Source organism: Aulostomus chinensis, chromosome 15 (genome assembly GCF_037954235.1).
Source record: "Aulostomus chinensis isolate RoL2024-O1b breed Wild chromosome 15, RoL_Achi_v1.0, whole genome shotgun sequence".
NCBI lineage: Eukaryota > Metazoa > Chordata > Actinopteri > Syngnathiformes > Aulostomidae > Aulostomus > Aulostomus chinensis.
The window spans coordinates 12,957,809-12,976,593 of record NC_141334.1 but is presented as its reverse complement, the minus strand read 5'-3'; the positions used below and the strand labels follow the sequence as shown (position 1 = coordinate 12,976,593).

General features: G+C 41.5%; 2 protein-coding genes across 2 annotated transcripts; one reads left to right on the top strand and one right to left on the bottom strand.

Moving 5' to 3' along the window:
• The first annotated feature begins 1,110 nt into the window (after positions 1-1,110).
• LOC147248765 (uncharacterized) lies at positions 1,111-5,893 on the top strand. Its single transcript, XM_086225891.1, has 5 exons — positions 1,111-1,238; positions 4,473-4,631; positions 4,723-4,824; positions 4,983-5,174; positions 5,269-5,893. Exons 2-5 carry the CDS (start codon positions 4,473-4,475, stop codon positions 5,458-5,460), a joined length of 645 nt encoding a protein of 214 aa, XP_086082017.1. The 5' UTR covers positions 1,111-1,238; the 3' UTR covers positions 5,461-5,893.
• On the bottom strand, positions 5,746-17,599 carry LOC147248764 (unconventional myosin-Ic-like). The gene is made up of 32 exons (XM_086225890.1): positions 17,074-17,599; positions 14,107-14,265; positions 13,895-14,010; positions 13,568-13,766; positions 13,297-13,377; positions 12,722-12,901; positions 12,535-12,633; positions 11,650-11,763; positions 11,488-11,559; positions 11,292-11,411; positions 11,133-11,215; positions 10,936-11,041; positions 10,760-10,840; positions 10,592-10,683; positions 10,397-10,491; positions 10,263-10,309; positions 10,088-10,168; positions 9,787-9,892; positions 9,011-9,128; positions 8,827-8,940; positions 8,656-8,732; positions 8,474-8,542; positions 8,047-8,131; positions 7,793-7,952; positions 7,616-7,699; positions 7,415-7,508; positions 7,273-7,328; positions 7,039-7,174; positions 6,586-6,656; positions 6,420-6,517; positions 6,234-6,333; positions 5,746-6,132 (listed from the first exon to the last, which is right to left on the bottom strand). Exons 1-32 carry the CDS (start codon positions 17,089-17,091, stop codon positions 6,106-6,108), a joined length of 3,138 nt encoding a protein of 1,045 aa, XP_086082016.1. The 5' UTR covers positions 17,092-17,599; the 3' UTR covers positions 5,746-6,105.
• Positions 17,600-18,785: the final 1,186 nt, after the last annotated feature.

Below are 18,785 nucleotides of genomic sequence, written 5' to 3'. Positions count from 1 at the left end.
AATAAAATAATTCCTTAATTTATTGTTCTGGAAGGTGGGGGCAACACAGTGGTGCAGTGGTTGGCACACAGCAAGAAGGTTCTGGGTTCCAGTCCCGGCTCCATCACAGGATCTTTCTGTTTGGAGTCTGCATGTTCTCCCTGTTCCTGTGTGGGTTCTCTCTGGTACTCCAGCTTCCTCCCACAGTCCAAAGACATCAAGAGAGGACGAGGCTGATTGATACTCTAAATTGACCGTAGGTGTGACTGTGAGTGTGAATGGTTGTCTGTCTCTATGTGTTGGCCCTGTGATAAACTGGTGACCTGTCCAGGGTGAACCCCGCCTCTCGCCTGATGGCTGGATGGGTGGATTGTTCTTGAGAGCACTGACCTCAACTGTAGAGGGACTTAGGCACCAGGAATTCCTCTTGCAAATAGCAGAGGCCCTAAAATTGATCCTTGAGAGACACCTTTAACATTTCTTAACCATGTGAGAAGGCATCACTAACTGACCTCTACCGGAGAGTTCGATTTTTGAAACAATGTTCTAGAGGGAATTTTTTGAACAATAGATGTTTGTTTGTTTTTTTAAATATAACAGTGTTGCAAAATATAGGTAATTTGGGCTGAATTGGCAATCTCAGTCATCGGTCTAAGTCAGGGGTGGGCAATCATGTGCCATGGAGGGCCGTGTGTATGCAGGTTTTCCTTCCAACCAAACACTTTAACAGGTGATTTCACTGATTAACACTCTTCTGTGGCTGAAGGTGTGTTAATCAGTGAAATCACCTGTTAAAGTGTTTGGTTGGAAGGAAAACCTGCATACACACGGCCCTCCATGGCACATGATTGCCCACCCCTGGTCTAAGTGATTCATTTGAGTAACATGTATGTTTATACACACAATGCTGATCATCATCGCAATGAAAACCTATCTAAACACTGCCTCACATGCATTTTACTTATGATTCACGGACACATAAAAAGCAATTTTATTTTACGCGTATATTTATTTAACAAAGATTCACAAATGCCACAAAGGCACTGTTGTTGGACAGTAGTAAACTGTAAAGATAGACAGAACAGTTGTAGCTCGTGTCCCGATGCACACAGAATGAGCTTTGAACCATTGTAACTGGGACAAACTATTACCTCAGCCCTCCAGAGGTAAAGTACAAAGACACTGCCTAGAGTTTCATGCTGGCATGCAACACCCGAAAGCCCTGATATGCCAAAGTGAAACTGCTACACCACAAAGAGGTAGGTGGAAACCTCCAGAAGTTTGATTCCTATTGAGAAGGGATTTTTAAGGGTTTTATCAAGATTTTCTGATATTTTGAAAATAATTGCAGGTTTTATCACAAATGGAAGAGGAACTTCATAGACCAGTGCCAGTTTATTTTACTCAAAACACACCAGTGCCTCTTGACACACTTAAAAGAAAGATAGCAAATGCATGGCATCAGAAAATGTAGGTCTAAAGGGTTCATTGTAGTTGTGTTTTGTTAAGGGGGGGGGGGGGGGGGTACAACTCAGCTGCATTGTTTTTAGCACAATGAACTGTAGATCACAAAATAACAAATAGGTATTAAACCAGCTAACTATATTTATTCCATATTCACTGATAAATAAGTTCAAGATGTACACATAAAAAAACATGATAACTACCTCAAGCAGGTAACTTTCTGCAGTATATAATTTTATCAGACCTTGGTTTGGAATTTACCAACAAATAATTTTAATCTTATTTATAATTGTGTTTTTTTCTTTTCCTCAAGCTTTGAAGAAAACAGTCCAGTTTCAAATCAGAATCAATTTTATTGGCCAACTTTGAAAAAAAAAACCAAGGTATTTGTTACCGGGTCGGCATTGCTCACAGTACAGGGTAAGTAGGGTAAAAAAAAAGAAGTGCAACAGCTGGGCCACCAAGGATATTTACTGGAAAATCTAGAAAGCTGAAGTCAAACAGTGTTTTGTTTTTTTTATTTTATCTGCAGTTTTTCAGGGAATTGTGATGTTTCAAGCAGCAAACTTTTTTATCAATAAATATTTGCTTTTTTTTTCATTTTAAACTGTTAAATAAAAAAGCTGTTCACAAAAATGGGAAATAAAATAAATCACACAAGCGAAGAAATTCCAACAAAATAAAGATGACAATACCAATAAAATGTTGTGCTCCACATTGTAAAGCCTGGACTACAAAACAGACAAAGACCTTCATTTTGATGACCTCAAGCAGGATTCAGGTGCAGGACAAAAAAAAAAGTGGTGAGGAAGACTAAGATATAAAGCTTAAATGTTACGATTCAGCATAAAACTTTCTGGGAGCCAGAGAAAAGAGGCTAAAACAAGGCTGATCTAGCACCTAAAACAATCTCACTTTTTCAGTTTTGGAGTTACTGCTAGATGCACCTTTCTTCAAACTGGGAAAGTTTTGTGTCAAATCATAATTTGAAAGAGGAGGAAAAAAGCGCGACTTTTCATATTTAACGTCATTGTTTTACCTTAAGATGTCAGATGTCATCAGATATGTGCATGTGATCATTTTATAATAAACTTTTAATAATATTAAAGTCAAGGTGGTAATTTTCATCTCCTCTTGTTTTCGTGGGGGGTTTTTGTTGTGCGATTGAGGGAAACTGTTTAAGTTGTTACTCATCTTCATCATGAGACTCCCAGAATATTCCCTAAAACTGCACAGTCAAGTCTGTAGAGTCTTTTGAGAAACTAAAGTCTAGATTTTAGTCATCCCAAAAGCTTTTCAGTTTTTGCCATGCATCATAGTCAGCTAACCATGCGGTGAAACTGCAGGAATGGAAGGGTTTATATCACTATTCCTTGTTGAGACACTGATAAGACAATGATCAGACGACGCACAGGGAAGTAACTCTGCCTGGGTAGAGAAAAGGAACTCATATAATCGTCGCCAGCCTTTATTTAGCTCTCAGAAGAAACTCTCTCCCGGTGGTGCTGAGATTACATGTGAAGCAAATTCATTAAAAAAAGGGATAAATAACAGATTAACAAATTCCTCAATTAATAGTTCCACTCAGATCCATTCATTCTCTCTCACTACTGCACATCATTTAAAACAGAATAGAATACATGAGTAACAATAAAAATCCAAGGCATTTCTTAGTTTTGGTTACCAGGAAAGCAGGAAATACAGTAAAGCTCCCTCGATTTTTCACAGATAAAAACTATTCTATAACTGAACTATATTTTGGTTTTAGCACAATCTTTTGATGACTAATGTAATTACTAAAGTAAAATTCTTTCAATTCCTTTTACCAACTTTGCCCTGAAACTGATTGAAACCCCCAATTTTAGTTTACTTTCTTTGTATCTTGACTGATTTGAGTAACTCTTGAATGTATACAGTAGAGTTTCTTATGAGTAACCTCCTCACTTCTCTATAAATTATGTCAGTGACCGCAAGATGCTCAAAGAGTATGACAGTGAGAGAGTAAAAAAGAAAAGAAAAAAAAACTCCACTTGCATTTGAAACCGAAAACAAGAACAGGACAAATATATAAACTGAACATGAGCTAAGCAGCAGCATGAAGGTGTTTCCCTCACAGTGGTGTTCACTGCTCCTCCACGGTGAGTCTTGCTGTGAAGATACTTTGAACATGAGCTGGGTGTTTGTAGGCACGACAGTGTGAATGATCAGATTATTCTCCGATTCATTTGTGGACTTATTATCTGTAGCAGGTGACAAATGTGATAAGTGCAGCCTGTTTATAGTGGAGCATATAAGCATATTTGGTGGGAGACTCCCCCCAATTCTTGGACACTAGGAACGTCAGAGTCTCAATTTGGAATTATAGAGGAGCAGATGTGGCACTGTTTAGTTGTCGGAGGAAAACCTCAGAGGACACTAACCTGCCTCAGCAGCGCTGCCTGAGCTCAACAGTGAGCTGCGCTCGGTGACGAGATGCCTGTTGACAAGCGTGTCGGACAAGAGGTGACGATTCAAATTTAAAAAATGGACAATAACCACAAAAAAAAGATGATTTGCTTCTTTTTAGATGAATCTTCATCTGTGAAAAAAATGTGTCTGGATACTTTCAGATAGGTAGTCGCACAGAGAAAATTTGTGTTCGGGACCTTGCACAAATTTTATATGAAGATTGCTGTCGACGAAATGACACAGCATTGCAAAAATGTTTCCTTCCTACACCGAAACTGCTGAGGAACTGAGACACATCTCTTGTTATGCATTTTTTTTCTGTACCAATTACAGTGTTAGCAAAATTATGTAATAAAGAAAGTATTTGAAGTGTATTTCCCTCCAGAAATATGATTAGATGTTAGATACTAACTAAAAATTAGCTGAGATTCAGAGAACAAGTTTTGTCAGCCCTGAAAAGCTTTTGATTAACCCTTTGGAGAGTACAAATTAAATATAACAGAAAATAAGGATTGACTGCAATCAAATTGTTTTATGTAAAATAGACAAAATATGTAGAAGGACTCCTGTTTCTCTTCCAGATGACTCGCTGGTCCTGTGCTCTCTTCCTACTTTGCTGCATTCTGAGCTGTGTGGAGTCGTCTGCTCCGTTTTCATCCATTTCAAGGACCAAATATAGCAACTCCTTTCGTCTTGCAAGTTTGACCCGAACCCGTGTCCAGCAGCTGTTGATGAAATATGTGAGTGCTTGTGACTGGTCAGCTTTCTACACACTGAATGTGACTTAAGCTTGGACATTTTTTTTAATCATTGCTATGTTTACTGAAACAGAAGGAGCAGCAGCTGGGAAATAGGCATTTTGAGGACAGAGGTGGGCAGTTAAAGGGCCTGCCATCACCTTCTACAGACTTCTACAGCTGGCTCAAGCTCACGGTTAGTTTGATACTGAAGTCTAAAAATCCCTCTAATTTTCTGAGAAAGTGAGAATCAAGAACATTTCTGAGAATCATCACCACAGACTTAACCATGCATTTAGAGGTGGTTGAGCAACACTGATTGTGTCATGATATGGTTGTTTCTGGTGCTTTCAGGATCAGGACCGACTGCAGGCTGCCTTCTCTGACATGCAAGTATACAGGACTTGGCTGGAGTGGAAGAGACAGCAGCTGGAGAAGGAAGCAAAAGACCAGATGACAACTCAGAAGACCCACAGCGCTTTACTTCGTAGCATCAAACACATTCAGCTGGACCTGAGGGACCTGATGAAGCAAGTCAGCAGCAAGGTATGAACCCTCCTCAAATCCACCTACAGTTTTGTCACCTTTTCACAGTTTGTTGGACTCAGTGACGGACTAATGCTTTTGCCTCCTTCTCTAGTTGAGCTACATGAAGAATTCCCAGGTTAAACCAACCTCTCCAACAGTGATGACACCTCTGATGCAAGTAAACACTTCCAAAACCGAATGGGAAAGCCGAGTGGAGGTTTACATCATTCTGAGGGATCTCAACCTTTACCTCACCAAGCTGGCAAGAGATTTCCTCCTTCTCGAATCTAAAACACAGCTATGACTCAATATTTTCTTCTGCCAACTTGCCTTGTTTTTGTTTCATGAAGTGCTTCAGAGGTATATTACAATGAGCTGTCGTTTTAGTGAATTTTCAACATGATGTTTAACAGCTGAAGGGTTTTCCTGGGTATTTCCCCAAGTTTCTATCTCACCTCTGACTGTAAATTAGCAATAGGTTTACACAACAGCAACAGCACATCTCTACATCCTGTTTTTCCCCTGAGCCTTCAATTCACTGGACTTTCCAAAGATATATTTACTATTTATTGACATATTTATTAACATTCTATTTATTTGTGTTATTTTTTTTATTATTTTTGGTACAATACAGAGACAGTGTTTTTCATATGACATTTTATATTTGATAAAAGTGAAAAATAATGTATATGTGTGTATGAATGACAATAAAGAGATGAAGCATTTGGAACTGTGATGACTTCATGTTGTGTTTTGGTTTCATCTTTTAAAAAAAATCCTTATTGAATCATGGCATTCTTTAAATATCTACGAAGCATATTAATTATCGAGGGATATGTTAGTTTTGCTTCTGGTATCATATTTGCTGCATCATAACAACTTCAGAGCGGCAATCCTCCAGTTAGCTTGAAGAAGGTTTGCCTGGTTCTCCCAAGGGATCCTGGCTTCTTCATGTGGTGCTGGTCCGAGGGGCTGTCTATGAAGGGGAATCAGATTAAATTCAGTCAGCTGGCCAAAAATGTTTTTAACTCCTCCCTGCAGGCTCCCCGCATGACATCAGTCCAGCTGCTGACTCACCACTAGCAGATGTCCTCGTTTGCCTTTGGCCACCTTCAGCTCGGAGCCCCTGACGAAGTCAATTATTCCTTCCTTGCCTCGGGCCACAGAGAACCTGATGCTACAAAGAGAGTAACGAAAAAGACAAGATGATGAGCAATATCAGACAGGCATCTTTGGATTTTCAGATGGGAAACTAAGTCTCACCTGCCCGGTCTGATATTGACATAGTCAATCGTTTTGGCCATCATGGCGAGTTTGGTCACCAGCTCGATCACATGGTTGCAGTGCATCACCACATCACCCTGAAGTAGACACAGCTGGATTTAGAACAACTCTGCGGATGCAACACAACAAAATGTCCCCACTGTACCTTCTGCTTATTGTCCTCGCTGGGCATATGCAGAACCAGCATCCCATCACAGAGAGAGCTCACAGAGATACCTGCTCAAAGAGAAACCCTCCACTTAGGGACACAGTCAGAAGTAATGCCTGTTTAAGCATCGTTTCACCCCCCCCCCCCAAAAAAAATGAATGTGCCTTTCAAGTACTCACAAATAGCTCATAATGATGTTATTTCACCGCTGCGTCACTTCTATGTGGCTCCAGAACGCAGAAACACCAACCTCGTATATTTAACTCGATGCAGCAGTGAAAAAAACATCATAGTAAGCTCACTATTTGTGAGTACTATGAAGGCAAAATACCTTTTTTGAGAGAGATATTGCTTTAGTTGTTTGTTTCTTTTTTTTCCAAATAATGACACACACGAGCTAAGCAGGGGTCACATTTCACGTGACACATTCTAGTCAGAGATGATTTTCACCTCTCAGAGCTGTGTAGTCCACCCTCTGCTTGAGCTTGGTTTTGTCCACAAGTACAGCAAAGTTGTTGGTGAGGAGCAGCTGGCGAGGGCGAGGTTTAAAACCCCTCCTGTCATACTTTATGACTGGAACGCCATACTGAGACACACAAGCAGACGCATCACAGGGAGGCAGATCAAAGTTCACGAGGCATTTTAACGATCGTTCTCAGAAAGAAAGAAAGAATTTAAAGTTACCTGCACTTTATCATTGCCGAGTGTCTGGACCACTTTGAGGTTAATTTGCTCGCGTTCTGTATAAAGCAACAGGAGAATAAATGTACGTATTTTCAAAACATCTGTACAGGTAAACTTTGTTAAACAATATATGAACACCTACCAATCCTGGAGTCCAAGAACAGCCTGCCAACACTCTGAGGATAACTGTCTTTCTGGTCCTTGAAGATCTCACTGGCTATAACCTTCTGTGTCATCTACAGGGGAGAAAAGGATCAAGCAAGATAAAAAAAAAAAAAAAAAATCAGTGGCTTATTCACAAAAAAAAAAGCAAGTGAGATTCTGCTGAATGTTATGAGTGTACCTGATGCTTCCATTCAGGCTGGACCCTCCTGCAGTACTTCAGTACCATGTTCCTCATGTGCAGCTCCCGCAGGTGCTCCGAGGCCTGCGTGACGCCACAGAATCAACAATGTACATTTGTATCTTCAGCACACATTTATCTCTGGAAGACCACATGTCAGTCAACCTCTGATTGTACCTCAACAAGAGAGGGAGGAGGCGTCAACCAGTCTTTGTCCAAAACATTCTTGGGCAGGTTTTTGCGTAGCTTCTTGAGGAAGGAGTAGCGTACATGATCCAGGAAGTACGCATTCTCAGGGCAGTATTCCTCATGACGGTAGATGAAGCCTTTTATGAACCTTAGAAACATGGAGAAAGTGTTTGTACTTCATAGAAAACACTACTGTAAACAAATACACAGAGTAACAAGGTTTCACTGGAACAGTCAAGCACCTGCGAATCAAGTCAGCAGCCTGTCGACGCCTCTTAGCCTTTCTGCGTCCTTTCATCCCTCGCCACGCAGACTGGATCACTATCACTGCACACACACACACACACACACACAAGCACGCACGCACGCACGCACGCACGCACGCACGCACACACACACACACACCCAAAGAGAGCATCCTGTGTCGGTAAAGCATAGCTAAGGCCCCAAATAGATGTCAGGACAGCAGAAAACACAAGATGTATGCATTTGGCTGTAATTTGAACATGATTGGCACGTGAAAGTATGGAATATTCTGTTTAAAAGTATTAAATGGAAAAACATAATAAATGTGATATCATGTGTGAGCAGTTTTGCTTGTATTTACTTCCATTTTTTATGGGGACACAGTTCTTAGGGAGAGGAAGGAAATATAGTGGGTGCAAGGACCTGCATGTCTGATACGCTGGTATTTGGCTCTCTCTCTGTAGCCACGCCAGGATGTCTGCAGTTTCAGAGCTGCAACATGACAGAGTAGAACAGCACAGGTGACACAAATGGACGTGGTAAATATATGACTAGGAAGTTACAATATTCCTCTCGTGTTTCTAATCCTTGTCGTTGTTACTCACCTATCTCTGGCTTCTTTGCTTCTAGTGCATCTTCAGTGTTGAATAGAGTTTTAGGGAAACGGATGAAGATTTTCGACCTACAGAAAGTGGATAGAACAATTCAATCTAGCTTAATAGGGTGCAACCACTGATGTGAAAACTTTCTTTATTTTCTCTTCACTGAAACAATACCTGCCCAGTTTGTACTCTTCAGGTTTGTAGCCCAGGTGGTTTACCAGTGTGGACACACCATCTACCAGTCTGCCGTGCCAATTGGGCCACGTTTCAGGGCACAGGGGCTTATACCTGGGAGCATTCACACATAATTCTAGGAAAAGTAGGCAAACACAGAATGAACAGTCAGTGAGTCAGTTACCTCTGCAGGAAGGCCTCAAAGCGTCGTCTGTAGGCAAAGCCAGCTCTCCTGACCCTCAGGTTCTCCATTAGGCCCAGGTACTTCACCTGGTGTCTGACCAGAACTTCATCAAACCGGCCTGCGAGAGAAGACATTTCATTACATCATGATATATCAGTAGATTACGCGACATAAGTTTTAAAACAGCTTTTATTCACCTCAAATGAAACAGTTCTGCTATTTTTCTATTTCTATTCATTTCAATGTCTTTTGTTTCAAAATAGAATGAAGCCCTTTGATTTTTGAGTTTTTTTCTCACTAGAATATAGGGTTTAAGGACAGAAGGCATTTTATTTTGACAGATTGTAAAATCCAGATTGAGTAACTCATATTTTTGGGGCTATATAAACAGAATTTGACTCAACTTAATCAAATTCCCAGTGAAAATTTGCTGCTGATGCAACTCAATAATTCCTTTTTTCTTCAGTCAAAATAAAATGTTTCTGATGACACATTCTCTTCTTTATTTTGGGAAACACCTGCAGGAGATTTAACAGCTTCATTAATCCTTGACAGAGAGAATGAGAACATGGAATTAATCAGAATGAATCACTTAAAGAGTGACTTTTCTGCTCAAAAGCAGAATTTCTTCACCTGACTGAATAATGTTGTTGCTTTACCCTGCTATTTCATTTGTACATAGTAGAATGCTGATTTCAGAGTATTAGCACAATTACAACTAATCAAAATAATGTAAGGATTCATAATACAATGCACACTTTAATACAATAGCGTACCTGGCTGCTTGGCATCGTTGGGTTTGATACAGCGCACATAAGATGGCTCTTTAGACATGAGGATCTCCATAAGTTTCATCAGGCTGTTTTTAAAGTTTGTGGCAGCCTGGTGGAAGGATGGAAAAACATTAAACTAAGAGAAGTTTTCTGTGTGGAGAGAGAGAGAGAATGGGTATCTACATTGTTTCTATTAATACATGATCATAAACCCTTGACATACTTTAAACCTCACCAAAAGTCACCAAAAAACCCTTCAGGGAAAAAAATTAGGAAGAGAAATATAAGAAGAAGAATTTTTCACCATCTCTGGGCGTTTCTGGTCGATTACTTCCTCTCTGCGGAAGCAGTGGTTTATGATCTGGTTGTCTGACTGGCACATGACCTGAACAGAGACAAACCATGCAACCACATGTCAACACAACAGGTTTGTAAAGGTCGGGATGAAGCTCTACCACATCCATTTTCAGTACGCTCACCTCTTTCAGGTTCCTGTTTAACAAATCATTGTTCTTGTCCAGAAAACCTGAATGAGTCACACAAAAACAAACAATTTTTCATCAGTGTGTGTCAATGAAATAAGCCTGGCCAGCGCAAGTGATGATAAAAGTACCATTGACATTGTAGTTGACCTCTCCAGCATAATGTAGCAGTCTGAACTCCTCTCTGCTCATCACTCTGCGTGTTTTTCCATTAGCCAATTTGTGACTGAAAGACACACATGGACATGCATTAACATGCAACCACCTGCTGAAATGTTTGCACATCTCTGCACATAAAGCAATGCTGGATTTGAGATGACTCGTACGTGACAAAGTGTGGATGGCCGCCAAGTGTGTCCTCCAATTTCTCTAAAAAGGAGACATCACAAGTATCTCCAGGTCTCATACACTCCTCATCCTGTAAGAAAGGCACAGATGGAAAAATAACAACACAGCCACAAACAAACTTCTCAACTAGGATTTGTAATGCGCACCAGAATAGCAATGATGCCCTTGTGCTTCTCCTCGATCAGGTCACAAATGATCTTGTTGTCAAAGTACTGCACCGTCTCCCACTGAAATAAGAGGTTTTAATTTTGGGTTTGCATGTAATTATAAAAAAATATATCAGACGTATGTGTTCTAACTACCAAACCAACAGCAGACTCACAGCTATTCCCTCGGTCTCGTACTCCTCTTGCTCTGATCGGAGAGTGAGCTCAATAAACAGCTGCTGGAGTTTCTCATTGCAGTAGTTGATGCAGAACTGCTCAAAACTATCATTACAGGAAAAAGAGAAAGATGCATACATGAGTTGTGCGTGCAAACACAAGCCCATGATGAGAAGTAGCTGATTATAATTCATACCTATTATGCTGCAAGACCTCAAAGCCATAGATGTCTAGAAGACCAATGACTGAGGAGCCTTTACCGCTGTGGTGGATTTCATCCTGTGTCACAAAACAATCGCGCAATTAGATACACTGTGGAATTTCTTCTACTGTCTTGTCAAAGGGAGGTGCGCACCTTGAGAGCCAGTGATCTGTTTATCTTCTCCACCAACCAGGTGAAAGTCCGACCATACACAGCCTTTGCTAAGGCATCACGCGCAGAAACAGCCTGCTCAAAACTTAATGGGCTGATCATCTGCAAAGCAAGTATGACGTTAGAATTATATAACCACTTATGTACACAACTAAGTGTACAAGAAGAAGATGTTCACCTCTTCTCCTTTGGCAGTGAGTTTCTTATGAGTGAGAGCCTCGTTGAGGGCTGAGCCATCGACACCCAGCAGCTGCAAAACAACAACAACACATCTGTTCTCACAGTCGCAAGCGTTTGTGCATATTTGAACATCTAGTAATACAAGTGGGACCATTCTGACCTTCACAACATTTGCTATCGGAGTCTCTGTGGTAATATACGTTTCTCCTTCCTCTCCCTCTCCAAATTGAGTGTTACCCAGATGGAGAACACTTGCGATGATGTTCAGCAATTTCTGTGAGAAACGGGAAGGAGCAGCATGTGAGCCGATTTGTTTTGTTTAACCAAAAACATTTCAAGTGTTATTGAGAATGCGATCGTTAATGAAGAGGAAGAAACAGAGTCTTATTTTTGAGCGGAAATCTTCAAATATCTCTTATGGGTCAATGATAGCTACAAATATAGTCAACACATAATCCCATTAAAATGAAATAAGTAGGATTTGTAAAACAATGCATTCATTTGGATTCCTTAAGTGACTACAGAAACAAAAGAAATAACGTGTTTAAAAAGTAAGCCCTTAATTGCGCCCTTGCCCCAGGACCCCCATATGTGGATTTAGCACGCCGAGAGTTGCAAGTAACCACTGGAGGGCAGCAAAACAACTTGGCTGCATCTAGTTTGCCAGAAATGAAAAGACATAGAAAAAGTTGATTGAGAAAAGGAAAAGAGGAAGAAGACTCAACACTTCATGGTTTTGTATAGCGATCAATGCAGACAAAAAGAGTTGCTGAACCCTGTCGCTACAGCCAAAATTGATATGTGTGATTCATTTTGATTAATTAGTTCATTAATTAGAAAGCATGTGATTAATTTGATTGTTCGACAGCCCCAGAAAAAATGTATCTGGCAAAACAATAGTGCACAAATAATAGTGAAGATACGCTGAAAAATAATATCCTCAATATGATACACATCACAAAAACACCTTAAAACATTTCACTTTCATACAGCAAAGCAGCAAACAGAGCCACAGTGTTTATTCAGGGGCACGATGGTTACTGACCTGAACCTCATCCTCAGTAAAGCCAATAACAGGCAGGGCACTCAACACAGCCTTCCAGTTATTCTTGTCACTAATGGAGCTGACCCTGGGACAGTTTCCCTGAACAGGATAATTCAAGATCACTTTAGCCCTCAGTGTGAAAACAAGTGATCCATCAGGGGAGTCACACTTCTGCACCACTACACACCTTAACCAGATAGTGGTAGTTCTGAGGGTTTCTTTCAAGGTCCAGTGAGTCTAGCAGGGCTTCGTCCCCTCCATCCAGAAGCTGATAGAAGATGTGGAAGTTTCTCTCACCGTGGTTCTGGTGTACGACTCGAGATTTCTCCAGCAGGTAGTTGAGAATGTGACCTCCGACTGGTGCCCCCTGGGAGAGGTTGTTAAAGCGCGGATAAAAGCAGCTTTAAATTCAATAGTTCAGCTCTATGATAATTAGCTTGACCCGGTCTGATGTCATAGCACTGTTCCTCATTCATTCATGAAATGTTTTTATTCATGTTTGGATTTTTTTTTTAGCCCTCTATTTAGTCCTACAGACAGGAAGCACTGGTAATCCTTGCTCTGACATCTGTTATAGCTGGCAATCACCCAGGGTTGCAAAGACTTTAATTTCAAAAGAGGAACACAATAGATGTCTGGAGCAAAGGGCAATCAGGTTTTGCTTCCTGCCAACAAGAATAAAATGAGAGTTGGATTAGTTTTACAATGATTTAGACAGCATGTCATGAATCAGGCCCATTATTTCAATACTGGACTGTTCACCTTGAAATCAAACTGAATATCCATGTATTTTCCAAACCGGCTGGAGTTGTCGTTCCTCAGTGTTTTGGCATTGCCGAATGCCTGCAAGAAGACAAACAGCCATGGAATTAGAAGGAGGAAAAGAGAATTAGGAGCAAAAACCAAATAACAACGATCAAGGGATTTTTTTTATCTGGATTTTTTATGATCAATCAGATAAGTGGTATCTGAATGAACTGCACTTGTATTTATGATAATGATGTTTACTGTGAAAAGCTATAAGGTCAAATACCTCCAGAACAGGGGTGGATTGAAGTAGGCGGTCTCCCAGGGCGGCCATGCGATCATTAGTGGGGCAGTTGACAGCATAGTAGAGGAGGATCTTCTTGGATGCTTCTGTTTTACCTGCTCCACTTTCTCCAGATATAAGGATACACTGATCCTTCCTCTCCGTCCGCATGGCCCTGTAGGTGTTGTCTGATACTGCATAACTGAGGAGAAAAGAACAGTAAAAACAGCAGGTGCGATTCACGGTGTGAGCCAGATCTCATTTCACCAACAGTTTTACTATGATATTAAGCAAATGAAACATCAAATATGAAGTCTTTATTAAACTCACATGTGAGGTGATATTTCATAGAAGCTGACCCCTCTGTAGCGCTCCATCTGCTGCTTGGAGTAAATCTCCAGCTCTTTGTACGGGTTCACCGACACCAACACTGAGCCGATGTAAGTCTGCACCAAAATATGAAAAAAGCAAATCACACCATTCAAATATGTTTCTTTACACTATCTGGAATATAAATAATAGGAAACTGGAGGATTTATTACATAAATTAGGTTTTCTTTGAAACGTCGCCGCAGGTTCTCTATGAAGGCCGCCTCACTGTTGTAGTTCTCCAGCAAGACAAAATCTTGCACCCCTACCCTGTCCCGGGCAGTCAAGGCACTCTCCATCACCAGGCGCACCCGTCCTTCAATATCCACCTCCTGGATGAAAAGAGAGCAGGAGATCTATGTTTTAACACCAAGAATCGGATCCCTTGTCTTACTGATCTTCTGGGTGTCGTTACACACTTTCACCTGCAGAGGGAACAAAAGCTCTATTCCCATTTCATGTGATGCACACTGCATCTATTCAGTTCGTAAAGAACTAACATCTGCTGTTAAATATGGCAGTAATTGTAACATATATTATAAAATATCCATTCATGAAGAGACACTATTTGACACTATTTGTATTTCAAAACTATCTCCACAAGGCAAACAACTAAAACCTTACGGACCGCATCCACAAAACAACCCACGCAGTTGAGAACACTTCCACAGAACCAAGCCAAGATGGAACAATGAAGACATTTTAAGAATCCAAATGATAAACAGATAGGGCCAACTCCTCTAGAGAGTGAGAGAGAGAGAGGTGGGGGGATAGCGTATTAATATGTGCGGTATGTACAGTAAACACAACACGTATCGCCAGACAGAGTTAAAACCAGTGTGTACATGTCAACCTCCCCATGATGCCAAACATCATAGTACAGATAGGAAGTAATTACCAATCTGCTGATGGATGCCGTCAGATGCGCCGCTTGTAAAATATTAGTCACACAAATGCACGCATATACTTACTGATTACCGAGATCAATGCCCTACCGCCCACTCTATCTTCAAGTTCAAAGATCCGTTTATGAGAAAACCCCTGCTGTTTCACTTTGTTTGCCTCCAATAAAACATGCAAGCAGAGAGTGGAACAAAGGGACGAGACTTCCACAGGACTTCTGTTTTTCTTGAATGCAAGTGTCTCTCAAGGGTCTCATTTGGCTGGTTCACATCGGTAAAAGTTCATTTACCTCCGAGCACTTAGATGCAGGGACATCCTTAAAACAACAAGAGCACAACAGTGGAAGATAGCCAAGACCTGAGAGCAAAGGAAAGTCACCACACACTTCTGATGAAGCCAATCCTCTCTGCTTCACCTTGGAGTATTGTTCTCTCATTCCTGCAGGTGGGCTTCCAACAGATGGTAATTACAGTCCACAGTCAGATTTTCCAAAGGATACAACGAAGGAATGTTAAGGTCGAGTTTGGGGCAGGCATTCAGGGGATGCCGCTAAATGTTTCTGTGCTGTGCGTATCAGGGGCTGTGCGTGTTATATCACACACTGAGGACATGTGTTTGTCCTGCAAGCCTGGCCAACTTTAAGTAGGCTCTTATTTCCAGAAGCGAAACTAGAGGAGAAATAATCGGCGCTGAAGACCAAATATTGTCTTTATACGGCTGTTCTTAATTGCAGAAGGATAGAGGCCTTTATATCATTGTGAAACACACTTCTGTGCATTCAGAATACACCGGAAGATAATTTATGGAAGGATTTATGGAAGATTACTGGCCGGCTCAATCTGGCCAGCTCGATCTGGCTCTGAACTTTAACAGACTCCTTTGAACTCAATCGTTTCATTCCATCTTCCCCAGACATCCATTTTCTATACCGCTTATCCATTAAGGATTGCAGGGAGGCTGGAGCCTATCCCAGCTGACATTGGGCGTTAGGTGGGGTTCACCCAGACGGGTCGACGGTCTGTCACAGGGTTCTTCCGCAGACCCAATACCTTTAAATGTACTCTCATGTATTTTCAGTAACCGCTGTGCCCTGTGTGTCTATCTCCATATTTATGACGTCTTAAAGCTACATTGTACCTGCATCTCACTGTATCTCTATAGTGTGTGTGTGTGTGTGTGTGTGTGTGTGTGTGTGTGTGTGTGTGTGTGTGTGTGTGTGTGTGTGTGTGTGTGTGTGTGTGTGTGGTCCTCTATCATAAAGCAACATACCAACTTTTTGGGAAATACGCCTATTCGTCATATTCCTCCTCCTCATTTTTACATGAGAAAGGCAGAGCTTGATACATCTCGGGATTTCCAAAATCCTGAAGGTGAAAATATATCCCAAAACACAGCTTACATTGTTTTCACTGTCTCCACAGTCATGAGTTAGTGAGTAACCAAAACAAGTGGAACAATTTTAATTTCAACAGTCAGCAAGTTCTTCCAAAACATTTTATTTTGAACATGAAAACCAAAAGGGTTACATGCACAAAGTAGAAAACTTTAAAGGATGTGAGAGTATTTTTTGGGAGAGACTGTGGCTGAGATATCCTCAGGGCTACAGGTCTGGAATGAGGATTCAGCTAGAAAACAGTGTTACAGTCAGTGAACTGACCTGAGGCTTACTTGTTAAAGCAATGAGGGTCTGATCTAACTGACAGGCTCCCAGCAGTGCTGGATATCAGGGAGTTGTAGTGAAATGTGCAGGTTTGTACTGTAGATGCAGCAGGCGTAACAGCCAGCGAGGAGGCAAACCTAACAGTGGGACTTGGCTCTAGGGCCCATGACTAAGCTCTGCTGGACCGACTACATTCAGCTCGTCTTCCTTATAAGGCCTGCCCCACCACTCTGTCCCTGGGTGTTCATTTGTGGTACCACAGCTGGCTCTCTCACACTGATGTGCCAGAAATGCTTCTGTTGGAAAAATGCCAAGTTTATCCACTTTGGTCTGCTTGAGTTAAAGCTTCAACAAAAACCTAAATTGCACACTGACTCATGGACATAAAATCTTCTAGCGACTAATTATTTTAATTATTTTTGCTCTGCTTTTCCTTCTTTGGCATCTTGAGAGGGAGGAGGACTGTAGTGAGTACGTGTTTTAATTCATGTGAGGAGTTGTGCACATTGTAAGCAGTCAGCGTGCGGCACTAAATGTGAGAACAGAGGAAGGATCATCTCGGGCGTCAAGCTCTTACCCTGCCTTGGTACCTCATCCTGTCCTGTTGTTGTTGGAAGAAGGCTGAACTGGTGGTTCCCCCCCAGGCTGGTGCTCCTCCTCCCGTGTCAGACTGACTCTTCAACTGTAACTTCTCATCGAGCTTTGCCCACGGCCGACAGAATCAGGCAGCTTATCCTCTCCTCTCTAACTTTCTGCACGTCCTTCTCCCTCGTCGTCGTCTGGCTCCCTGTGAGGAGAAAGCGCTCACATTCAGGCCAAAACACCAACAGCTCCTCTTGTTTATGCCTTCAATTCATCTTCCATTTGACAGGCTGAATAAATGTCTGCCTCTCCACAAGTCCCTCTCCCTCTCCTCTAAACTATACCGCATGAAACAAGGGCAGGAACTCCACTCACACGTCACGCAAGTGGACTAGAAAAAAAAAATGACAGGAAAGTATGCTGTTGGATTAAACAGAGCCAGAGAACTGAGAGACTCTGGAAAAATTTGCAAAGAGCCTCAAACTAAAAACATGCAATCACTCTGCTACTATACAAAAAGTGAGAAAAAAAATCACATGATGAGATCTTGGTGCATTCTTTCTTTCATACCCTCCCAGTTTAGTTTGCTCCCTCCCTTTTCTCCCACAAGCTGGGACAGATTCACATGGGACGGGAGTTACAGAAGTGCCTCAGCCCCATGAGGCTGCCTGGATCCTCCTTTCTCCTCCACGCTTGATAAAATAACCATCAAAACAGGCACATATTTATGTGTGTGTTATGAAATAATAGCTTCAACTGGTTTCCTTGGAAATGTTTAGTATGCTACATTGGCAAAATACTGATTTAACACAGTGTATGAATGGGAAGTCCTCCTCTATTGTTCCCTCCTGTTATGAGCATGTTTGGGGGAACCTTGTGAAGGCCACATCATCTGGTCATACAAACAGCGCCCTCCTCTGGTTTCCTGCATGTCCATCTATCATCTGTCCTTGTTTACCCCCTCCTCTCTCTCTCTCTCTCTCTCTCTCTCTCTCTCTCTCTCTTTCTGCATGCCTCATTCGTGCCAGCATCATCAAATATCCAACAATGAGGAATCGGAATAATGTTTCCCAGATGGTGGAAGTCTCACTCGCTGTCCCAGAAGCATACATGTAATATACATAGATTCACAGAATAGAGTCATCGTTTCAAAGATGGTCTCCACGTTCTTTCGGTTTCTACCTCCCTGCATTCCCGCTCAGTTGTAGATGCGGTCAACACAAACCAGCGCCGCCTCAAACGATCCGTCATCATTGCAGGTTGACTTTCTATTGTGAAAGATCAAAGGATCACACACGAGGTGATCAATGGGTTGGCGCTAAAACAAATAACTGTTGGGTATTGTTGTGTTTCCCTCTCAAAGCCGAACAGTTCAGGATACATTGCAATTTTGTTTTCAGTTTCCTCTGAAGTTAATAATACAGCCAAATCAAGGCACAACTAGAGGGGACCTCTGGAGAGCGCATAGTTCTTTCAAGGCCAGTGTGAGGAAAAGAGCATAATTTTATCTCCTCTAAGGCCATAATGGATTTGCAATTGTGACATTGAGAACAAAAACAAACAAAGCCGAATTTCACCAAACTTTAGTGGAGAGGTGTAGCAGGAGCCAAGAATGACTCCATTCAATTCTGAGAAGGATCTGTTTTTTAAACTTGGTTGAGATAGTTGGCCAGAGTAGGTGCACTAGGAACGCCCCTAGCTAACTGG

What these genes read in the sequence shown, in the direction of transcription:
- LOC147248765 (XM_086225891.1), top strand. Translation starts at nt 4,473, where the DNA reads ATGACTCGCTGGTCCTGTGCTCTCTTCCTACTTTGCTGCATTCTGAGC. An exon ending in AGCAGCTGTTGATGAAATAT is followed by an intron (nt 4,632 to 4,722) that starts GTGAGTGCTTGT and finishes TTACTGAAACAG; the next exon opens with AAGGAGCAGCAGCTGGGAAA. An exon ending in ACAGCTGGCTCAAGCTCACG is followed by an intron (nt 4,825 to 4,982) that starts GTTAGTTTGATA and finishes TGGTGCTTTCAG; the next exon opens with GATCAGGACCGACTGCAGGC.
- LOC147248764 (XM_086225890.1), bottom strand. An exon ending in CCAGCGTATCAGACATGCAG is followed by an intron (nt 8,132 to 8,473) that starts GTCCTTGCACCC and finishes GTGTGTGTGCAG; the next exon opens with TGATAGTGATCCAGTCTGCG. An exon ending in GCTGCTGACTTGATTCGCAG is followed by an intron (nt 7,953 to 8,046) that starts GTGCTTGACTGT and finishes CATGTTTCTAAG; the next exon opens with GTTCATAAAAGGCTTCATCT.